The sequence below is a fragment of the Lactuca sativa genome, chromosome 5 (genome assembly GCF_002870075.4).
Source record: "Lactuca sativa cultivar Salinas chromosome 5, Lsat_Salinas_v11, whole genome shotgun sequence".
Lineage (NCBI taxonomy): Eukaryota > Viridiplantae > Streptophyta > Magnoliopsida > Asterales > Asteraceae > Lactuca > Lactuca sativa.
This window is the reverse complement of record NC_056627.2, coordinates 263,630,025-263,654,989: the sequence shown is the minus strand read 5'-3', so window position 1 is coordinate 263,654,989 and position 24,965 is coordinate 263,630,025. Positions and strand designations below refer to the sequence as shown.

The 24,965-nt window shown below is 28.5% G+C and overlaps 2 protein-coding genes across 2 annotated transcripts; one reads left to right on the top strand and one right to left on the bottom strand.

The window, feature by feature from the left end:
• Positions 1 to 1,572: 1,572 nt before the first annotated feature.
• Positions 1,573 to 2,404, bottom strand: LOC111877703 (calmodulin-like protein 30). Its single transcript, XM_023874213.3, has one exon. The coding sequence runs from the start codon at positions 2,308 to 2,310 to the stop codon at positions 1,759 to 1,761; it is 552 nt and encodes a 183-aa protein (XP_023729981.1). The 5' UTR covers positions 2,311 to 2,404; the 3' UTR covers positions 1,573 to 1,758.
• Positions 2,405 to 7,066: 4,662 nt separating this feature from the next.
• On the top strand, positions 7,067 to 10,283 carry LOC111878201 (protein FAR1-RELATED SEQUENCE 5-like). Its single transcript, XM_052763677.1, has 6 exons — positions 7,067 to 7,293; positions 7,369 to 7,473; positions 7,655 to 8,471; positions 8,540 to 8,735; positions 8,934 to 9,561; positions 9,679 to 10,283. The coding sequence occupies exons 1-6, from the start codon at positions 7,110 to 7,112 to the stop codon at positions 10,281 to 10,283; spliced, it is 2,535 nt and encodes an 844-aa protein (XP_052619637.1). The 5' UTR covers positions 7,067 to 7,109.
• The last annotated feature ends 14,682 nt before the right edge of the window (positions 10,284 to 24,965 follow it).

The window sequence follows — 24,965 nt, the reverse complement described above, 5'->3', positions numbered from 1 at the left end:
CTTTCTGTAAGGAATCATTCCTTCAAAAACATCATCAGAACATAAAAAATCATATGTTTGAGTTCCAATTGAACAAAACACCTTCACTTTCACGATTTATGAATTTTTGCATTTAGATTTGTCTTCTGAAGTACCAGATTCGGAATGTAACATTTCTGAAAAACATGAATCACTTGACTCCCCCTCAACAAGAACATCTGGAGTCATCTTTTCTTTAGAAACATGAGGAACATTATTAACTTCACCAAGAACATCAAGAACGTCTTCCTTTTTTCTTTTCAGCTCTTTTCATCTCCAAAAGTTGTTTATTTTCTCGATCTAAATGTCTATGGATAATACGAAATTGTTCTACTAATCTCTCATCCTTTTGTATTTCACGATCCTTAACATGTGAGTATTCAAATATTTTCGTATAACCATTAAGATTATACAACTCAGTAACATCCTTCAACATATATTGACCAATAATATGAACCATAGTCACTTTGTCAACACGTCAACACCATAGATTAGTTTAGTAACTTTTAATCCAAGATCTAAAATGGAGTCAAACAATAGATTCGTTTCATCCATTAGATCTTTAACAAGACACTAAACTTGAAGAGAGAGAAAAGGGATATGAGATGGTTTATATAGAGAGAAAACGGAGATGAGATGGTTTCTAGAGAGAGAAAACATATATGAGACGAATTTTAGAGAGATAAAGTAGGTTTGAACACAAAAATTCGAATAAACATGAAAATTTTCTTCTAATTCTCTTCCAGATCATGATTCAAGAACAAATCAAATGAAATAATGAGTAGAAGATAACAAATCTGAACAAGATTTTGCAATAAAACGATGTATTAGACTTTTTATTTTTCAGAAAACTTACAAAACTTGAAGAACAAGGCGAGATTCACTAAATCGATTATTGCAATAATCACTGAGATCTACAAGAACCTGCTCTGATACTACTTGTTGGGAATAAATCCAAGATGACGAATGCGGAATATCAAGAACAATCAAGAATCAATCACCATCACATGCAAGTAATCTAATAAAGGTTTTGTGTATATTAATTATGATATGAATGTACAAAGAAAAACCTAATCAGGAAAAAGCCTTACCACAAAAAGCAACCTAATCAGGAAAAAGCCTTACCACAAAAAGCTAACCTAATGATAATTTATTGAAAACATAAAATATTTACCAAAAATATAAACCAATGTTTTAGAAGAGTTCGATGAATAACTTCTACTGTAAATGCATTGTAGAGAATCATAAAACGATTAACCCTAAAAAGGCTTCCATAAATAACCAAACATGACAAATCAGTTTCAATATCTCAAATACTCAACAAAGTAAACGGGTTGACACGACGGAACATGACATCATTGTCACATCTAATTATATTCACCTAATTGGTATCAAACATAATTTGTTTAAATCTAGTTATCATAAATTTGATAATTCTATTAGAATATATATATATATATATATATATATATATATATATATATATATATATATATATATATATATATATATATATATATATATCATTTAGTAAAAGAATTTATAAAACAACCATACCAATAAAATATATTACTATAATTAGATAAATATGAATACAAAGGAGACTAGTTTTTTTTTTCATTTTTTTAGACATTAGACACATGATTTTACAAAGACTCATATCTATACCTTTAATACCATTAGACCAAATTAAGAACACCTTTGATACCACTGTATTACAAACCAATAATAGAACAACACTTATATGTTTGTGTTTTGAGTCATCATTGTCATGAACTCGTCCATATCAATCACACCATCTTGGTTCGAATCCACAGCTCTCACCATTTTTCGACAGTCTTGCAAGCTACACCTCTCCCCAAGCCTCTTCATCAGTTCAAACACTTCTTCAACGGTTATTTTCCCATCTCCATCCATATCAAATGTCCGAAATGCACTTTGCACATCCACAGCCTTCACCCCGCCACCTTTCTTTTGCACCTCCATAAACTCCTTAAAACTGATAAACCCATCGCCATCCAAATCCGCCACCTCAAATATCTTTTGTACGTCTCTATCTGTACTCCCTTGTTTCAGTGCCCTAATTATAGCCTTGTATTCTCCCCTCGATATTTTACCATCTTTGTCACGATCAAACTTGTCAAAAACGCGCCTCATCTCAGTCACGTTTGGTTGGAATATAGGCAGGCCAGACGACTGTCTGTCGCTACTAGAGAACATCCGCGACGGTTTCCGAAGAAACTTACGCCTTGAGATGTTGTATTGGATGTCAAGAAAGCTTGTTTTCGACATCGATATGTTGAATCAATCAAATGGTTGATAGATGGCTTGCTCTAGATCAAGAATACCTAAAATACTAAATATATGTGTAGCTTAGATGCGTAAAGGTTATCCAAGGATAGAATAGAATATGTCAAGCAACTTGTTAGGAGATAAAAAGATAGAAAAAAGGATGTTGTACAAGTTATTCTTCTCAACTAATCGATTAAAGTTATTCTTGATTCTTTGTGTGATTTAAGAAAGCAAGTTTTCCTTTGGTAACAGATGTCACAATCACGAAATAGGTTGATTAGTTATATTAACTTTTAATGATGATAATGATTAAATTCATATGATAAAAAATAAAAATAAATAAATAAAACTATTTAAAGAATCATGTCCAATGGGTTAAATACGTAAAACTAGTTAAAACATAAAAATCGAACAAAATACTATGTCCTCCGTTCGACACTTGGCCATTAATTATTTTATTTTATTTATTTACTTATTTTATTGTATTTTTTTTTTTTTTGATGCATTTACTTCTTAATGGCTTTATAGTTTATATACTATTTCCCCAATTATATATATATATATATATATATATATATATATATATATATATATATATATACACACACGTCGTTACCCGCGCAAAGCGGCTGACGGCGAATAGTTTATTTTGACAATTAATTTCATTTCGACGAACAATGATTGCTTTCATTTCAATTTAGTGATTCGTTTTCTTTCAGACGGATAATGTATTTTTTAATGTATTTCATCGTTTTTTCCCTATGGAAAATAGTTTGATTTTCGAGAATAGTTTGCTTCATTGATTATTTTTCTTTTGGATACTATATAATTTTAAAGAATGTGCAACACAATAAGTGGCAAATGACGAAATAATTTATGAACGTTCTATTTAGAGGGTCACATATAGTTTGTTTTTGTGAGTTGCTACCCCTTCAGAAACATGTCATATCGTAATGAACATGTAATACATTTGCAAATATTATTTAGGAATTAGGATTACACTATATATCTATAATGTATGTTGTTGTTTTAGTTAAAAATAAAAATACTTTTCTATTTTGTTTAATATGATATGTACGTTGTTTGGGGTTAATAATAAAAACATGTTGGTGTTTTGGATTAGAATAAAAGTAAATTGTTTTTTAGATTAAAAGCAAGTATTTTGCTATTTTTGTTTAAAATTAAAAATAATGTTTTGATTAAAAAAAAAAGTATATTGTTGTTTTGGATTTACAAATAAAAGTATTAGTGTATAGTGATATATGTAAGTAGTATCATTTTATGGATAGTTTATGGTTTATTTAATTTTTGATTTTTTCGGTTCCGATCCGTTTCCGGACCAGTTTACATGCCTACGTTCATCAGGAATAATTTCTCTTTGGGAAATAGTTTATTCTCAACTTTGTTAAAAGTACCTTAAATTTAGTTTGTTTTATATTTAGTTGTTATTCATAAAAACAAAAAATCTAAAGTATTATAGCTAATACATAAAAACTATAGACTTAAATAAAAAACAAAAAAACGAAGTGGAGTTTTCTAATCAAATACAAATTGTTAAATTTATCTCAAAAGTAGAAAACGATTAGGGTAATTTTGCTTTAGAAATTTGAATTTGATAATCGTTAATTTATTTATTTATATTTTAAACTTTTGCTATTAAAACTAAAAAAGTTAACCATTATAAAATAAAGAAATATTTAAAATCACAAGATAAAACAAAACTATGGTAAATGTTCTCATCCTCATTAAATCTAAAGTTAGTTATGAAATTTAATTTTTGTTCTCATATATATTAAAAAAATGGTTGTCATCTATGTCTTGGTTACATGTAGTAAATTATATAAATATTATCCTCCCTAATAAATGAAGATCTTATTGCCACATGTCATCTTCTCATTTAATCTGTCACATGTAATTTTCTCATAATTTTTTATTTATTTGTTTTCCATATGTAATTTGCTTATTGGTTTCATTTTATTTTTAGTGAAAATCATTGATTTAATTAAATTCAATTCATTATTAAAATAAATTATAATAAATTCCATCAAATTTATCAACATATTTGTTTTCCTTTTTTATTTTCATTATTTACATAACAATAACTTTTTTCAATTTGAATTTATTTTTACATAAATTTGTATTACTTTGTATTCATATATATACTTATTCATCAAAGCTTTTTTATATATAAAATTATTACTTTTTAAATTGCCTAGGTTTTATAAGTTTATATTTTTTTAATAAATCCGTGTATTACACGGGTCCCACACCTAGTAATATAATAGATCAAATCTAAACAGAACAACATCCTTTTGAATTGAACAACTGGCTAATGTGCAACCACGATAATAAATAATACCAAACACAAGAGAAGCATCTCTAAGGATAAAATCGTCCAATCAAGCAAATTTTAGTTCCTACTCATCACACAAACTAATAAAAAAACTCAAAACCAAGCTCCATGATACATCAAACTTAGAACAGAAATAACTTTTAGTATTTAAGCGAAGTCTCCCAATAATAGACGATGTAGTTTAGGAGCATTACTTAAAATAGCAACAAAGTCTACTATCAACTCAACCTTTCAGTAGCAAAACCAGACTTTTAAAAACGACAACAAGAATAACAAAAAAAATGGATGCGAACGGATGATACCTGACGATTGGGGAGAAGGAAGGAACATGAGAAAGGAGTTGCTATTTAGTGGTGAATAACGGTGGTGGTAATAACGACTATTAGTAGATACAAATCAAAAACAAAGAACACTAACCAAGTTATAGAAAGTTTGTTTCCATATTGAATGGAATCAGGTTTCTATTGATTGAAATTCTGAATACAGAAGTTGGAGAGATCTTAGAATCTCGATTCAACTCTACTTAATTTCTGACTTTTTGAAACTACAGATAAACAGTATCTGGAAAAAAATTGATGAGATAATCGCAAAAAATATACCTTGTCAAATTTTTAAGCTGATTTGGTTGGATTCTTTCTGCTTTTGACCCTGGATGATGGTTGGGGATGACTCTTTTAACGTATTTCTCTATAAAGATCGTTCAATTGCATTATTCACTAAAGCAAAAAAGAAATAGAATAAGAAACATATCAGAGATATTAAGGGGCTTGATGGCTTTGATTGTGCGATCGTACATGGACTTGATGGATCCGCCTACATAACATCGAGGTGGCGGTGGATGTTAGAGAAAATATTAAGATGAAGAGTAGCGGCACGGGAGCAGTCGTGGTGGTGGGTTTACCAGACGATGGATGATTGAAGGGAACATACGATCGAAGGAGGAGAATTGTGGTTGTGGTGGTAGCCAGGGAAAGTGGTGGTGGCCGTTGTTGTGAAGGTAGTGTTCGCATTGGTTGCAATAAAGGAAGGTGGTGGTGGTTGTAAATGTTGGTTGTAGTGAAGGTGGTGGTGGTGGAGAAGGGGAGTTGTGGTGGCGGGATGGGGGCTAATAGAAGCGGAGGCGGTGCGATGGGCAGAATAGGGTTTCACAAACAAAGAATATGAAATGTTGGTGCACTGGATAGGTTATAAATCGATCAGAAAGAGCAAAAAGAGGAAGGCAGGCTACATTTTGCCGAGATCTCAGGCTTCAAAACAACTCACGGATTAAAAGACCCGGTCAAAAGCGTAGGAAGTATATGCAAAGCTTGATTATACGTTCAACTTAAATGTTTGTATGATTTAAAATTATAATATTATAATATTATTATTTTTTGTTGTTGTTGTACTTTTAGTTTTACGGTTTGGAAGTCTTAAATCTATTTCTAGAAATAGTAATTTCTAGAAATAGTAAGGTTTGTAACTTTATATATATATATATATATATATATATAGAGGTTCATTTGAGACCACCTATATTTTGTGAGACATGGCGACCAAATCTTAGCCTTTGATTAGATTTGATCTTGTGGCTCATAAAAAAAAAAGGATTAACATTAATTAATCTAGCTGATTAGTTAATTAGGGGTAGATTAGTCACTAGGTTAAATTGTTAGCTTAATTTTCACGTCATCCAGAAATCATCTCACCTGTTCATCACCTGTTCATGTGTTTCTACCAATTTATACGATGAAACAACATTCATTGTTCTTCAATTCAAATTGATCGATATTCTATCTCCAATCTTATATTCTTTCAACCGATAATCGATTTTGATTTTTGACATTGATCGAACGATGCTAAACCAGAGCTTTTAAATTCACGATTTTTGTGTTATTCGAGTTCATGTTCTTGATTCTTCTTCATCTGCAATTCACGATAAGCTGAGTGATTTTGATCAATTTTAACTTTGTGATCATTGATTTCGGTAGAGGTTCAAGTGTTCAACGATTTCTTCTAATCCTCATCTTCAACAATTGTTTACGATCTTTCAAGCCGTGAATTTTACTCAACGTCATGAAATCATCAATTGATCAAGGTTTGAGTTTTCATCGATTTCACTGTTAGTTGCATATAACGTATTCAATTTTTAACCTAGTTCATGAATTGAATCATCAACTATTATCGATTTCTCCAATTTTATATTTGTATGATTTGTGATTTCAGAAATCAAACATCATCTTTTGTTGAGACATCCAATTCAGCAATCAAAGATCATTTGTTGTTGAATTTGTTTGACCTAGAAAACAATTTAATCTATAATATGTTGTTTGACAATGTATCACCTATTTCATTGTTTGTTTTTTAACTTTTCATTTAATCATTATGTTTTTCAGCAATATGTCATCTGTTTTCTTTTGATTAACATCTATTTGCTTTTCATTAACATCATCTTAGTGATAAGTTCATGAGACTGCATGTTATTCTTATAGAATATTTTACATACATTGATATATCAATAATGATAACAGTTATGGATGATTTGGATATGCATGACATCGAAAACAATCATCTTGATGAAGAAAATCATCAGTTCGGTTATACTGATTCAGAGTTTCTTCATAACGAGGAAAATCAATCGGAAACCCAAGGTAATCATTGTTTTCATTGTTATTTGCATATAACATATTCAATTTTTAATGTAGTAACAATAATGTATGATTTAGATATGAATGACATCGGAAATGATCATTACGATGAAGAAAATCATCAATTCAGATCTGGTGATTCAGAGATTCTGGATAATGATGGAAATCAATTGGAAATCCAAGGTAATTCTGTTACTGATATCGGTTATTCTTTATAGAATGATGTTGGTGATAAGTTCATGTTACTGCATATTATGCTTATAGAATAATGCACATATAAGATTGTGGTTTTTTATGATTACATTCATATGAATGCAAATTATTATGATTATATGTTAACATGGTAGTATATTCTTTTTTATAGTTCAAAGTGACAATGTTGCAGCACAATATGGCTCTTGCAAACAATTCATTGAAGCTGATGGTTCTTTATTTTGGATTCCAGAGGTTGAACCTGGTTGGATACCTACTTTGGGTTCAATTTTTAAAGATATCAAAGATGTTATTAAGTGGTATAAAGGATATGCATTAAGATCTGGTTTTGATATTAGAAAATCAACAGAGAGGAAAAAGAGTGGAATCACAACTTCGAAATATTTTATATGCAATAGAGGGGGATTGCCAAACACTTCTACCTTAGACACAATTAGTGATGATCATAATAAGCAATTGAGAAATAGTAATTGTAAACGCACAAATTGCAAAGCTTTTGTTGCATTCAAAGCTATACCACATTCTTCAGAAGTTTACCTGTGGCGCTTTGAACAACAACACAACCACAAATTGATCAATCAAGATTGTATGCATCTTTCAAGAGCTAAACGTCAGTTGAATGTTGTTGATCAAGCTTTTATACATAAGCTTTCGAGTGCAAAGGTGGGGGCAACTACAGCATATAGACTAATGTGCGTTATAAAAGGAGGATGTGAATTTGTTGATGGAATAGAGATAGATTGGAAAAATTTTAAAAGGGATATAAATTGTCACATCGGCGGCACTGATGCAAATTTGTTGATTACAAAGCTTCAGAATCGTAAAGAGAATGTTACAAATTTTACATACGAATACAGATGTGACAAGAAGCAGTTAAATGCTCTCTTTTGGGCTGATGACACTTCAAAACAAAACTTTGAGTTATTTGGGGACGTTGTTTCGTTTGACGCAACATATCGTACAAACAGGTATTTATTCTAGAAATATAAACATTTTTAGTTATATATTCTAATGGTATTTTTTTGTGTTTTTTTAGGTATTGTATGGTATTTGTACCTTTTACTGGCATTGATAATCACAAAAGGTGCGTCACTTTTGGAGCTGGTTTGTTGTGTAGAGAAGATACAAATTCCTATATTTGGTTACTTCGGTCATTCTTGAAGTGTTTTGGAAAAGCACCAATCATGGTCGTGACCGATCAAGATCCAGCAATGAAAAAGGCTATTGAGATAGTATTTCCATACACAAAACATAGATTTTGTATGTGGCATATCACAAGTAAACTTCCATTGAAGGTACTAACATTATTGTTATATTCTTATCATAATATTAAATGAAATATTTTTTGTAATTAGGATAATAGATTAAATGAAATGCCTTTTTATACTATATTATATTCTAACAGAATAATATATGAATTGTTTTTGAAGGTAAGCTGGGAAACAATGAATAAATCAGATTTTAAGGCGGACTTCAATAGTATAGTATGGGACTCCAAAATTGTTGTCAATGATTTTGAAATGAGATGGGATGCATTAATGGTAAAATATAAGTTGCAAGACAATAAATGGATGAAAGATATGTTTGATTTGAGAAGCAGTTGGATTCCAGCCTATTTTAAAGATGTACCGATGTCAGGTCTAATGAGAACAACTTCTCGGTCAGAAAGTGAGAATTCAGCATTCAATAGGGTATCGCATCATGGTTATACGTTAAACAATTTTATGAATGCTTTTGAGTCTGTTATGGAAAGGCAAAGGAATAATCAGATCAAATTTGATTTTGATACATCTACTATAATTCCAATCATCAAAACACCTCTTGAAGATATGGAGAAACATGCATCTATGGTATACACCAGGACTATTTTTCTCATGGTGCAGAGGGAGATTCTTCATTCACTTGTTTCTTGTTCACAGAAGAGTGTTACATCAGGCGTTGTTTCTGACATATGCATTGTCAAACATAAAAGGACAAATATATCAAAGAAGAAGGTAGTAGTTGAGAAAAAAGAAAAAGTTGACATCGATTCTGAATGGAATTTTAACACAAGTGAAGGTGATTTTGAGGTAATGTTGACATTTTAGAATATACTTAATATTCTAATAATTTTGAAAAAATATTCTAATTTTTCTTTTTTGAATATGCTTATTATGCTAATATTTTTGAAACAAGTTGAATTCAACAGAGAAGATCTAATGGTGAAATGTTCATGCATGCTTTTTGAGCGGTTTGGAATTTTTTGTAGACACATCTTCTGTATTCTAAAGATTTATGACATACAAGAGATTCCGTCAAGATACATTCTTAAGAGATGGAGAAGAGATATTATCCCCACCACAGTTTTGAAAATGACGTTTAGATATAGTGATTCGTCTGGAAATGTTGAGAAGGTTGCATACAAAGCTTTTTCCATGCTTGATCAATGCCTGTCTTCATTAAGTAATGATGACAAGAAGTTAGAAGAGTTCATGCAGAAGCTTGAAGTTTTTATGACTGATATTGGTGAACAAGGTTCAGACAAATTATTGGTTACAAAAGAGGATCATATTGATAAACTTTACGGAGCTACTACGAATCCTGAAGTTGTTGATGTTGAAAATCCACCTATGGTGAAGAATAAAGGTTCTGGTACAGGAAAACGTTTAAAAAGTGCTTTGGAGAAGGCTACTATTCAAGGTAACAAGCAATCAAGATCATGCAAAACATGTGGGGTTAAAGGGCATAATTCAAGGAAATGTTTGACATTGTTGAATAACTCCAAGGTACAAAGTGCATAGTTGTGTCTAGAAATATATTTTGATTTTTTTTGTATTTCAATAAAGTTCAATAATACCATATAGATAAAAGTTTGAATTTTTTAGTTTGGATTTTTTTCTATTGTTTTGGTTTGTGATGATGTATGAGACATTTGGGTTGTGATGATGTGTTATACATTTGAGAACATATTGATTCTTCTAATATTTTCAATCTTTAATTTTTTGAAGTATATACGAATGATTGCAGTATAATGCTTTGTTATCAAAATATTATAATACAAGATTATGCATGTAAGAATGTTATATAGGTATATGCAACATCTAATATTATTCTAATAGAATACTGATGCCATTATACATTATTCTATTAGAATATTCTACCATGGTCATTAAGAAGTGATCATAATACCTACTATACATTAAGCATTAATCACCTAATAAACCATATCATTAAGAAGTGATCATAATACCTACTATACATTAAGCATTAATCACCTAATAAACCATATCAAGTTTCTTACATAATACTAGGCATCATTTTTTTTGTCTAATTTGTTCAAAATAATACAGATATTAGAAAAGGAATTGTTGTTAAGTCACCATAACTACATTTATAAAATTCCAAACTTCTATCAAATTCTATTACCCATTTCCAATTCATCCATCCTTTGGATACCTTCCTCTAACATCTTTTTTCTAGTCGCATGATCAAATTTTCCAAATTCGATTGCCTCTTTGATAACTCTATCCTTGTGGTTGTTGATTTCATGTGTAGCAATCTTAACAGCATATAAGGCACGTAATTTTACAAATTGAACAGCTTGCACATCACTGCCTTTTTCCATTTCCACATTCCACTTTCCTTGCTTTTCTCCACAATATTTTTCCATATGTCTCATTAAAAGTGCTCCATTCTCTGTTGTCAACTCCTTTGTGTTCCAGTCAATTTTCATCATCTTCACTGTTGTTGATCGCAAACCTTTGATTTTATTGATGATAAATGTAGTTTTCTCCAAATATCGTATAAAGTACAATTTCTGCAATGTATATTAACAAAATTACATTATTAAATATATTATATTGTAACTTTAATACAATTAATAAAAGTAAATGAAAACTTACTAATGATGTTGGTGTCATTCCATAAGTTTTTTCTAACGATTTTGTTTGTATGCTGTCTATAATATGAACTTGTGGATATGTTAGGTTGAAAACAACAGCATACATCTGATCACCGTTATGTATTGGGAAAACCACCTGCAATTCCAACAAATTCATCAAAAAGTTAACATAATTCCTATCTTTTAATAATGTAATATTTTAATTAATAAAATATTCTTACGAGTTTAAGATCATTGAAATCTACATTTGCCTTGACATTAGATAGAAACTTATCAACACGAGTCTCAAAAGTTAAAAAACGCTCGTCAAAAGATTTAGTTTCATCTAACAACTCAGAACTCTGTAAACATAGAAAAACAGAAAAATTAGAATATCTTGTTACAATTTACAACTAAAATATAGAAGTTCCAATTGTAAAAGAATTTACCATAATTTTGGTATTGAAGAACAGGCGGTATGGTTTACTTTTTGATTTTTGTTCCTCGTAATTTAGAACAGCAGCCCAAGAATCAATCACACGATGATGTATAACATGTTCAGGCCTCATGCTCTCAAAATCCTGTCTATGCATAATCTCTCCCGTATTTGTTTCAAAAAGTACCTCCCTTAATTTTAAACATGAACAAAAAATATGTCATCAACATTAGAATAAATATACACATGTATTATACCAAGAGTTAGTGACTTACATTCTATTTTTCTCCTGTGCACATCTTATTAGAACCTGAATCAAAAGAACATTCTGCAAATCGATTCTATCAAATAAATTCACAGCTTTATCCATATATGGTGATTTGTAAGAACTTATATAATTCTCCCCTGTGTCACCATTTTGAGATTCAACCCTTTCATCACCATTTTGAGATTCAACCCTTTCATGTGATCCCTTTTTTTTGTTTTCATTGTTTTGATTATCTGCACTTGAAAAAATAGGATCTGAAAATAACTTAATGAACTTCTCTTTCAATTCATTTGTTATATTGACATCTCGGAACTTTGATATACAATCAAAAACAATTCCATACATGTCCTCCTTTATTGATGAAACTTTATTGAACATCTTATCAAAGTTATCTTTATATTCCTGAAAAATAATAAAATAATATAATTATGAGCATGTAATATTTTATCATCTCAGAATATCTAGAATATTTACTATGAACCATAAGCATGTAATATAAGAATATCCAGATTTTTATAAAATCATACTTTAACCTAATATAAAAAGACATTAGAATATTTTTCTTATAATAAGTTACGATATAATTAAAATATATTCTAAAACATAATTTAATAATATATTATACTTAGAATATACCTCAATACGCGTGTCCTGATTTTCATTCTTCTCAAGTTCTAAATTTGAACTTTGTACAATTAGATTCCCAACCCCAAATCCACCAGCTTCAATCTCAAAAGATTGTCTTTCCTTCAACTTATCTGCTGTCCACATCGTAACTAATGGTGTTTTACGTTCTATTTTTTGGAGCTTGCATTCAATTTCATCACAGTAAATTAGCTGCATTATTTCAACATCATATTAGATATCCATTTTTAAGAAAAAAAAATAAGTATATGAAAAAACATACCAATAGCAACAACATCGGGCCTTTATAATAACATTTGGGGTCGTCTGGATGTCATCTCCCTTTTGAATTTTTCACACAGTACAACAAATATGCACACCAATCGATTTTAGAAATGTCATCTACTTCAACAAGTGCTCTAACTGGAACTAAGTTGTTTGTCCCCATAGGAATGGATTCTGCAAACGTATTAACGAATAAAGCTATGAAACCCAGCTTGAAATTCATATCCACTTGTTCGGATTTTTGAATAATCTTCTTGTAATTTGTTGCATTTGCCTTTCCATCCTCAAGTTCCTTCATCCATCCATCAAACACTTGATGATCTTCACTAACCTTGTCCAAATCAAATAAGCTTTTTCCAGTTTTGGGTAAACCAAACACTTTATGAATTTTTTCCTTTGTGATCTTTATTCTTTTTCCTTTAATCAGAATACTGTTTGTGCCTTCATCGTAATGCTTAAGCACAAAATGGCAAAGTTTTAAGGGAATACTCTTAATGTTGATCTTCAAAAAGGCTTTAAATCCCATCCGTTTCACCCAATCTTTTTGTTCTGATGTCAAAGAACTTACAGCATGTGTCATCAATCCAGGTGTTGATCTAGTGTTTATTGAAGGCAACTCCTTCAATATATCTTTCACAGTCTTTTGCTCTTTCACGGTTTTTTGTTTCTTTATTGCTGCACGATTGTCCCCACTATTCGTCTTCCGTTTTCCTTCTTTAATCTTTGTCACTACAAAGTAATATTCCAAACAGAATATTATACATATACACTTATTATATCAGAATATTCTATGAAATTTAATCCAAAAATACTATATCATCTAAGTAAAATGTAGATATTTATTCAAAATATATTATTTATAAAAATTTAAACTTGAATTGTAAAGTATAAAATCATAATGATGTAAAATGCTTATGCTAACTCTAATTGTAAATGCATAATCAATAATAACAAATATGAATTTTATCTATATATGACATTCTTGCTATTAGAATAACATTAATACACAAGATATTATAGTACAAATACAATAATTGATGATATACCTTTTTTTTCTTTGGCTTTTGGTGTTGTACTGGCTGATTCATCAATAAGCTTCAATGATTTTCTTCTTTCAATTAGTCGTTCGGCTATTGAAGTTTTTTCATGAGTTTTATCCATATACAACCTTCTTGCTGTTTATTGTCATTTTCATAATCAAATTAGGAAATAATAATTTATTTATCATATCCAAATATCTAGAGTAACATTTAAAAATATTCTACTATAATAAGATTAATAGAACATAGAAAAACATTAATAGAATATAGAATATTTTATTTGTAATACATAGAATAACATAAACAAATGAGATAAATATTTTATTAGAAAATATTGAATACACAATATATCATTTATTCTTTTATATTTTATTATAATACATAGAATAGTTTATTAAAGTATATAGAATAACATAAACAAATTAGATTAACAATTAAAAATATTATATTAGAATAAAATTAATAGAATACAGAAAAACAATAATAGAATATAGAATATTTTATTATAATACATAGAATAACAGAAATAAATGAGGTAAATATTTTTATTATAATAGAATAATTGATGATATACTTTTTTTTTGTTTTTCTTTTGATGATGTAGTTGTTAATTGATTGATCGACTTCGATGATTTTCTTTTTTGAACCAACTATTTGCCTGTTGAAGTTTCAACCTCACTACTTCTACCCAGTGTCATCATTTTTATTTTTGATTTTGTCATTCTTGTTATAATATTATCTGCATGAAAATAATTAATGTTAAATACAATTTAAATGTAATCTGTAATAGAAAAACACTTACATTTATTTCAAAATTATATTCTAACTCATCATAATACATACACACAAAGAAAACAACATATAAAGATACACATAATAAATTTAAAGCAAATTGACCAATATGCCCCTGCACTGTTTCTTTATGAGATTAAAATTACTCGAATTTTCTATAAACACAGTTACATACATACACATTAAAAACAGAAGCAAATTGATGAATATGTCCCTGTACATAGTATTTTTTCCATCCACTTACCCTAGTGATGCTTGACTTAACCATGCATAAAGTTTATATAATGATTAAAGTTTTGTGTAAAAGAACAGTTAGAAGTTGAATCACATAGTAAGATGTCAAAAGTGGAATGATAACTCTCTATTTTATCAGAAAATGCAGAAAACACATATAATAACGTGATTGTTAATTACACAATTTTGTTTTTGTTTATGTGATGAGTTCTATACTAATTCAGATCAAGTTCTGAATTATTACAGGACATAATATGCAATTGTTTAATGGAAAAACTTTATTATTCTTATTCAGACCAAGACCACCAGGACCAATACCATGAGAATGTTTCTTTTCATATCTGCCTTGAAAGCACTTGTGTATATTTCCTTTTTCACATACACACAAAATCTCAAAAGTAATAAATAAATGTGTTTGGTTGAAATCAAAACTGAATGCCCCTGCAAATAGATGAAAGGCTAAAGCTTTATTTATCATTAATCCAAAGAATCCCACATCAGAATGTATTAAATGTAATATAAGTAGGGGCATATTTTTGTTATAAATGCATACTCAAACAACACAAAAACGCCCATATTCACTAAGAAACAAGAGCCCGATGCCCTAATTATTAGTATGTAGATATGGAGACTGGAGGAACAATAAAAGGTCAATTCTCAAAGATATATCGCCGTTTTCAAACGAACTCAAGGATATAAAGATATACCTGGAATTTCTTGAGAAGTTTTGGTAATAATGGCATTTAGGTGATCTGATGGTGTAGATTCTGAAGCACGCGTTGATGTAGCCATTTTCGTTGATAAGAAATACTCGATAAGAATGAAATTAAGTTTTAGGGTTTTATCGATGTTATCAAGTGAAAATCGGATTCACAACATCGAAAATTGAAATTGATACAGGGAGAAATCGAAGATGACGAGTTCAAGAGCACAAGAAGTTAGGGTTTTGATGGAGTGTTTAAAACCGAAAATGATAAGAAGTTTTGGAAGACGGTTTTTGAGAACACAGATGAAGAAATTGAGTTTTTTCATTTTAATGTTCTTCCATCGTGTATAAGTATAAAATCTCAAAGTTATCACGTTTGTCCCTTTTTCGTCCCTGGAAAATAAGTCCTAGTATTTTTAGTCCCTTTTAATTTAAAAACTTACAGTTTGATTCAAATACGTCCTATTATTTTTAGTCCCTTTTAATTTAAAAAGTTACAGTTTTGATTCAAATATTATTTTAATTGTAAAATAAAATTACTTAATTACAAATATTCTAAAATAAATATTTTCATTTATTCTAAAATTTTACTTATACTAATAGAGACAATGTATTTTTTTTTTATAAAGTATACTAAAATTTTTATTCTCGTAATTTTTTATTATTGTCACATGATACTAAATCTAATTTCATTTATTATTTTTATTAAAATATTGTAAAACAAAATTACATATTATATTAAAACGTTTTATTATTAAGTATTTTAATGAAACCAGAATAATCAGAATAATTCACATAAAACAAATTAAAATAAGCTTAATACAATATTAACATTATGTGTTTTAATCATTTATCATTTTACCAAACAATTTTTTAATCAAATAAATAGGCATCATCAAACAAAAAGTTTAAACGCAATATATCATTTACTATTAAGCAGTAAATATTTTATCAAGATACCAACTAACTGGTTTAAGCATATCATTTAGCAAAATATCAATGGTTTAAGTATATCCTCAAACATAAGCATTTTAAAAAAAAAACAAAATAGAAAATAAAATGTATGTATGTAATAAGCCAATATAAAAATTTTTCAAACTTTCTTCATTTCCAAATTGTCTCTTGCTTCACTGCCTTCTTTCACCAACATACACCTAGTTTTCTTATCAAGTTTTGAAAATTCCAATGCTTCTGTAACATTCAATTTTCTCTGCTTGTTGATTTGATGGTTTGCTAGCTTAGAAACATAAAATGTACGCAACTTTGCAATTTTTTTTAGATGTCCTAACACTTTCTTCTCCCAGTTCCACATCCCATTTTTCTTCTTTCTCACCCATGTATTTTTCCATATGCCTCATCAAAAATATACCATCATCATTTGTCTTAGTTTTTGTTTGCCATGCCATTTTCATTTTCTTTGGCTTCATAGATTTAAACAAAGAAACCTTATCCCGCGATTGTTGTCCAAAAACTTTGAAAAGTACATTTGCTGCAATGCATATTAATAAAATACCATTATTTTTCTAAAATGATAACTATATTAAGTAAATAAATCTTATAAGAATATAAATATTATATTTTATATTCTAATCAGAATTTATTTACTAATACAGAGTGGTTTTTTAAAGTAAACAATTATGATTAAAATAAAGTTTTTAGATTTATGGAAGAAACATTTACCACAAGTTTAGGAATCTCTCCATAGACATCTTCTACTTTTTTGGTGTATCTTATGTTGTCAATGATTATATGTTCTGGATTTGTAAGGTTGAAAAGAATACAATAAAAATGACCACGGTTGTGTATTGGAAAAAACACCTATAGTTCAAACATAAATACAAATGAATTTTTATAAATTTTAATATGAATATGTTATATTGTAATCAAAAATACATACCAGATTAATAGAATTGAAATCCACTTTTCTTTTGATGTCATATAAGTAATTGTTTACAGCCTCATCAAAAAGTCGGGATCTTTCAACAAAAGGTATTGAAGAATCCAGTAATTTTTCTGTCTGTACATATAGAACAATAGAAATATTATAATACATTGTTTTAAATTATAATTAGAATATAGAAAATAAATTTTAAAAATTAAGTACCATAATTTGAGTGTTGAAGAAGACACGTGGTGGTGATTTTTTGTTTCTCAGGTTTTCTTCTTCAAAATTAAGAACAGCAGCCCAACAATCAATAACGAAATGATGTATCTTATGATTTGGACGCATACCCTCAAAATGCACCCTATCCATTATGTCTCCAGACTCAATTTCAAACAGCATTTCCCTTCAAAACAAAAATATTGAATTGTAGTTAAAATATTCCAATAGGAATATTACATAATTATGAATTTACTTACATTGGATCTTTGTCTGCAACGCATCTAAACATGATTTGCGCCATTATCTCTTGCTCAGTACTGACTTTTTCACTTAAGTCAATTACCCTATTCACAAAAGGTGATCTAAAAATATCTGGATTAGTCACCTTCCTTTTCCCTCTTGCATTCACATTCTGACCCTTTTTCCCTTTCTCATCTAAAATATGCTCTTCATTCCCTTCTAATTCTCCATCTTCATCACTACCCTCAGAATTATCACCAGTTTCTGCATTGTTTATTAGTTGGGTTATTTGAAGATCAAAGGAGGGAAATTCTGAATTTTCAAATGTTAGCTTTTTTGGAACAGGAGATCTGACAACTGGATTTTGAATTGTATTTGAATCTGGATTTCTGTTTGAGAATATTCTAAGCAAATCCTCATCCATTTTTTCTATGAATGAATCAGACCAAGGGGAAAAATCAATAGATATACCTTTTGGATTGTGTTTTGGTGTAACAATTGAGCTCTCACCTATGTTGTCTCCAACCACCTTCTCTACAATATTCCCCTCCCTAATATTCTCCCCACCAATAATTTCACCACCTTTAACAAGATTTTTGCTCTCAACATTGTCTTCTAAATTCTTTTTTTCAATAGTCTCGTCTATATTATTCACCTCTGAAGCCAAATTTATTTTGCCATCAACATTTATGCCTTCAAATTCTATTTGTCTTTCTGGATTATGCGGATGTCTAATCGTTTCCTCGCCAATATTATTCTCAAAACCCAAATTTGTTCGGTCATCAACATTCATATCTTGATCTTCTTCTTGTGTTTCTTCATTCTCTGGAAACTTCTGTTGTAATGGTTTAACAGCTAAAAATGCAACCAACTTTGTATTCATTCCTTTATCTTTATCATCATCAGAATCAGAAATGTTTGTTTTATTAAGCTCTTCATCTCTATCTGATTTGACTTCAGTTCTCTCCTTAATAGTTTCTGATTTCTCTCGACTAGAAAAAAGTGTAGATGAAAATATGTCTCTAAACTTTCTTATCATCTCCTTCGTTTTATTGTCTTCAGGGAACTTCGATAGACAATGAAAAATAATATCTTCCATATCATTCTTTTCAGTTGAGACATTGTTGAAAATTTTTTCATACTTTTCTTCATACTACTAGGAAAAAAAGACATTAGAATATTTTTCTTATATTAAGTTAGGATATAATTAAAATATATTCTAAAACATAATTTAATAATATATTCTACTTAGAATATACCTCAATACGCATGTCCTGATTCTCATTCACCTGATTTTCATTCTTCTCAAGTTCTAAATTTGAACTTTCTTCAATTAGATTCCCAACCCCAAATCCACCAGCTTCAATCTCAAAAGATTGTCTTTCCTTCAACTTATCTGCTGTCCACATCGTAACTAATGGTGTTTTACGTTCTATTTTTTGGAGCTTGCATTCAATTTCATCACAGTAAATTAGCTGCATTATTTCAACATCATATTAGATATCCATTTTTAAGAAAAAAAAATAAGTATATGAAAAAACATACCAATAGCAACAACATCGGGCCTATATAATAACACTTGGGGTTGTCTGGATGCCATCTCCCTTTTGAATTTTTCACACAGTACAACAAATATGCACACCAATCGATTTTAGAAATGTCATCTACTTCAACAAGTGCTCTAACTGGAACTAAGTTGTTTGTCCCCATAGGAATGGATTCTGCAAACGTATTAACAAATAAAGCTATGAAACCCAGCTTGAAATTCAAATCCACTTGTTCGGATTTTTGAATAATCTTCTTGTAGTTTGTTGCATTTGCCTTTCCACCTTCAAGTTCCTTCATCCATCCATCAAACACTTGATGATCTTCACTAACCTTGTGCAAATCAAATAAGCTTTTTCCAGTTTTGGGTAAACCAAACACTTTATGAATTTTTTCCTTTGTGATCTTTATTCTTTTTCCTTTAATCAGAATACTGTTTGTGCCTTCATCGTAATGCTTAAGCACAAAATGGCAAAGTTTTAAGGGAATACTCTTAATGTTGATCTTCAAAAAGGCTTTAAATCCCATCCGTTTCACCCAATCTTTTTGTTCTGATGTCAAAGAACTTACAGCATCTGTCATCAATCCAGGTGTTAATCTAGTGTTTATTGAAGGCAACTCCTTCAATATATCTTTCACAGTCTTTTGCTCTTTCACGGTTTTTTGTTTCTTTACTGCTGCACGATTGTCCCTATTATTCCTTTTCCTTTTTGCTTCTTTAATCTTTGTCACTCCTTCAACATATTTTCTATCACCGGTTCTCTTTTTTACATAGATTTCTTCATCAGATTCATCATCTAATTCATTACATCAGTCATAGATGTTAGTAACCCCACAAAAATCCAAAAATCATATTTCATTTAATTACAAAGTAATATTCCAAACAGAATATTATACATATAGACTTATTATATCAGAATATTCTACGGAATTTAATCCAAAAATACTATATCATCCAAGTAAAATGTAGATATTTATTCAAATTATATTATTTATAAAAAATTAAACTCAAATGTTTGCAAAATTGTATATCAGCTAAGTAAAACAACAAAAAAATCAAGTATAACATGATTTATGATATAATAATATATAGAATGTGTAATATCATAGAAACATACTTTCACATCAATAAACAATAGAAAAATATTTTCACATCAAAATACCAAGAGTTTTCAATTATGATCCATAAGTAATTCATGTCAAACATAGTCTATGAAAAATATTCTTCGAAACACTCTAATATTTATATTGTTCCATAATATTGGAATTGTAAAGTATAAAATCATATTTCACGAAAAAAAAAGTTTAGATTATTTTACCCGTTGAATGTGTGTATGATTCTGTCTCTGATTCTGTTGAAGAATCAGAAACATGTTTTTTCTTTTTGTGCTTCACATCATTATGGATTAATTTCTTGTGGCGCTTGAAATGTTTTTTGACTTTTCTTTTTTTCTTTTTATTTACTTTATCTGCATCAATAATTATTCTATTAGAAAAATATAATATACTTTTATTGGATGTCAACATATATATTATAAAAGACAACATATTTTACCATATTCATCACTATCTGTTGTGGATGTCTCTGACTCTGATGTCTCTGACTGTAAAGATGAAGAATCTGAAACATAGTGTCTTTTTTTCTTTTCAAGTATTTTCTTCTTTTTTGTATTTTTAGCTGTATGAAGAAATTTAAAAATTGAAATAAATTAGAATATTTATTTTAATCAACTTGAATGTTCATAATAATCTGCCGAAAAAAATAAATCCAAAAAATTAGAATAAGTGTTTTAAAGAATGATTGAAAATTAGAATAAGTGTTTTAAAGAATGATTGTTGATACCTTTTTTAATTCTTTTTCTATGATGTGAGGATGAATCAGAAGAAGAATCGGAGTCGCTTTCAGAAGTAACAACGTTTTTTTTTTGTTTTTTTCTTTGATTTTCCTTCATCTGCCTTCTTTTTCTTTTGATTTACAATTTGCAAATCTTTTATCATGAAATTTAAGAATTAAAATCAATTAGAATATATGATAAAACAAAATTATAAAAATAAATCCAAACATTTGTTTTTTTTTTTTTATGAATTATTTGAAAGAAAGTGTGTTCATACCTTTTTTAACCCTATCTTGACTCGCTGAATCTGTATGAAGAAAATTATCAAATAAAAACAATTAGAATATTTATTAAAAGCATTTAGAGGTTAATAAAAGCAATTATAATATTTAATCTAAAAGTAATCACAATTTATACCTATATCAATATAGATTTCTTTCCCTGTTTTTCTTACAGTTGCATTTGTTTGCACTTTTTTAGCTGCATCAATAACATCAAATTCCATTAGAATTTACAAATCTTTTGTCATGAAATTTAACAACTAAAATCAATTAGAATACATGATAAAACAAAATTAGAATATTCAGAATAACTAACTTAGAAAAATAAATCAATTAGAATATATTAGTTTATGATATATAATATGGTCACAGTTCTATAAATACATAACAACAAATTTCTATTTATCAATCAACATAAGCTTTGTCTTCTTTTTCTTTTGATTTACAATTAAAATCAATTAGAAAAATAAATCCAAACATTTGTTTTTTTTATGAATTATTTGAAAGAAAGGGTGTTCATACCTTTTTTAACCCTATCTTGACTTGTTGAATCTGTATGAAGAAAATTATCAAATAAAAAACAATTAGAATATTTATTAAAAGCATTTAGAGGTTAATAAAAGCAATTATAATATATAATCTAAAAGTAATCACAATTTATACCTATATCAATATAGATTTCTTTCCCTGTTTTTCTTACAGTTGCATTTGTTTGCACTTTTTTAGCTGCATCAATAACATCAAATTCCATTAGAATTCATATTAGTTTATGATATATAATCTGTCACAGTTCTATAAATACATAACAACAAATTTCTATTTATCAATCAACATAAAATTCACTAGAATACAAAGATTTTTTTTTGGCTAAACAATATACTACAATCATAATAAGAGATTTGTGTTACCAAAATCTATAGTATTAGACAATTTATGGATCTAAATCTAATTAAATGATGAACAATTAGTTAGAATAACATAACATCTTTGCTGATTTTGATTAAGAATATTTAGATCAAATGAAATGGGGGAATAATTAGAACACTCTGTACAGTTAACATTTAGATACATAGACTCTATATAAATCACACACTGAGATTTAGGTTTAGATTGTATGCTTTATAATGCTATATTCCTTTACATACTGACTTCGAAATATAAATAGTTAGTGAACTATCTCTATTATTACACATTTATTGAATACACAACACGATTTAAAGTGAAAAAACTTTCTATAATAAGAACAGATAGGTTTATTGTGTAAGAACAAGAGGTTTGTAGTATTATACTTACTTGGAACAGCTGTTGATACAAAATCAGAATCAGAATCTGTAGAATGAGCCATTTGATTCGATATCAAATTCAAAATCGAAATGTTTTTAATGTTCTAGTTGATTATCGAGTGGTTTTCGTGTAATAATCGGAAGATGAATTTCAGGTATAATCAGAATTAGAGTCTGAAACAATGATCGAGATTTGGAAGCATAACGATGATCGAGATTTTGGAAGCAGAACGATGATCGCGATTTGGATCAAATGGGTTTTAGGGTTCGTACCGGGTGTTTGTTTTTGTGTGTTGAAAGAAAAAGAATGCAAAATTCCATTAATGCCCCTCAGTGTCTTGATCTAATCCCAAAGTTCCATTAATTTACAAAATTGCCACCGCCTATTTTATGGTTTAATCTGAATTAATATTAGCCTTTGATTATTTAGGATGAGTGGTCAAGATTTGGTCTTCCCGTCTCACAAAATCAAGTGGTCTCAGATGAATCTAACCCTATATATATATATATATATATATATATATATATATATATATATATATAAGTTTATTAGGTGTGAGACTCATATGTTATACGGGTTTGATAAAACAAAAAATTAAATATAAAAGTTTAAACAATAATTTATTTAAATTTGAAATTTTAGATTTGATATTTAAAATTTAAAAGGAAACATATTAAATACTATATGGATACTAATATTGTAATTTTTTGATTATTTTCAATTAACGCAATTATTAATTGAGGTGTAATATGATGTGTTAATTAAAAAAAATGAAAAAATGACAAATGAAAAAAAAAACATTTATTAAAAAATACCAAAAAATGTCATGTATCTAAGTTAATGAGAGAGTAACATGTTGCAAAATTATTTTCATTTATTATGAAGGATTTTCAGTTAAGCCAATTATTAATTGATGTGTAAATACGATGTGTTATTTAAGAAAAGATAAAAAAAAATGAGAAAATGACAAATGAAAAAATATTTATTTAAAAATACCAAAAAATGACATGTGTCTAAGTTAATGAGAGAGTGATATATGACAAAATTATTTTTATTTATTATCGAGGATTTGGTCATAATATTTTTTTTTATATATATAAAAGACTAGGGAACAATTTTGGCATTAATTTATTTACAAAACCCTTAAATATTATCTACAGTAGGGTCTTTTTTTTTTTTTGCCTCGGACCTAAATATATCTAGACCATTCCTACACAATATAAATTTAATTGTACAGTCTGTTAAATCAAATTGTTAAAAGTGTTAAATAATGACATCTTTGCATTTATATTTAACGCTAAAATACTAGTTAAAATTTGGGATAATGACTTGAAAGGGTAACAAACTTTCGATTTTGTTTATATTTAGTCACTAAAAATTTTTTCGTTATCTATTTGCCACTGAACTATTGAAACTGTTCACATTTTACCCTTATGACCGGTTGTTACCAGTCATAAGGGTAAAATATGAATAGTTTCAATAGTTCAGTGGCAAATAGATAATAAAAAAAAAGTTTAGTTACTAAATGTGAACAAAATCAAAAGTCCGTTTCCCTTTAAAAAAGCTCAATGACTAAATGTGAACAAACTTCCTATTGTATTATATTTTAACAAAGTATTTAATTTTGTTAAATTCTAGCAACATTTGTTGATGAAAAAAATCTATGAAATACAAAAAAAAAAAAAAAAAAAAAAAAAAAAAAAAAAAAAAACGCCGAAACTGTATTAAAAAAAACGAAAAACCGAAACCGAAATAAAAAGCAATGGTTTGGCATTTTTCAAAATAAAAAATCAAAATTTCCAATCTGATTTTGGTTTTACAAAAAATGAACCATTCTCACAGATCTGAATTATGACCATTGATTTGGTATGTGGAATTACTAAACACACAAAGAACACGACGATTCGTTGTTTAAGAGATGCATTCGAT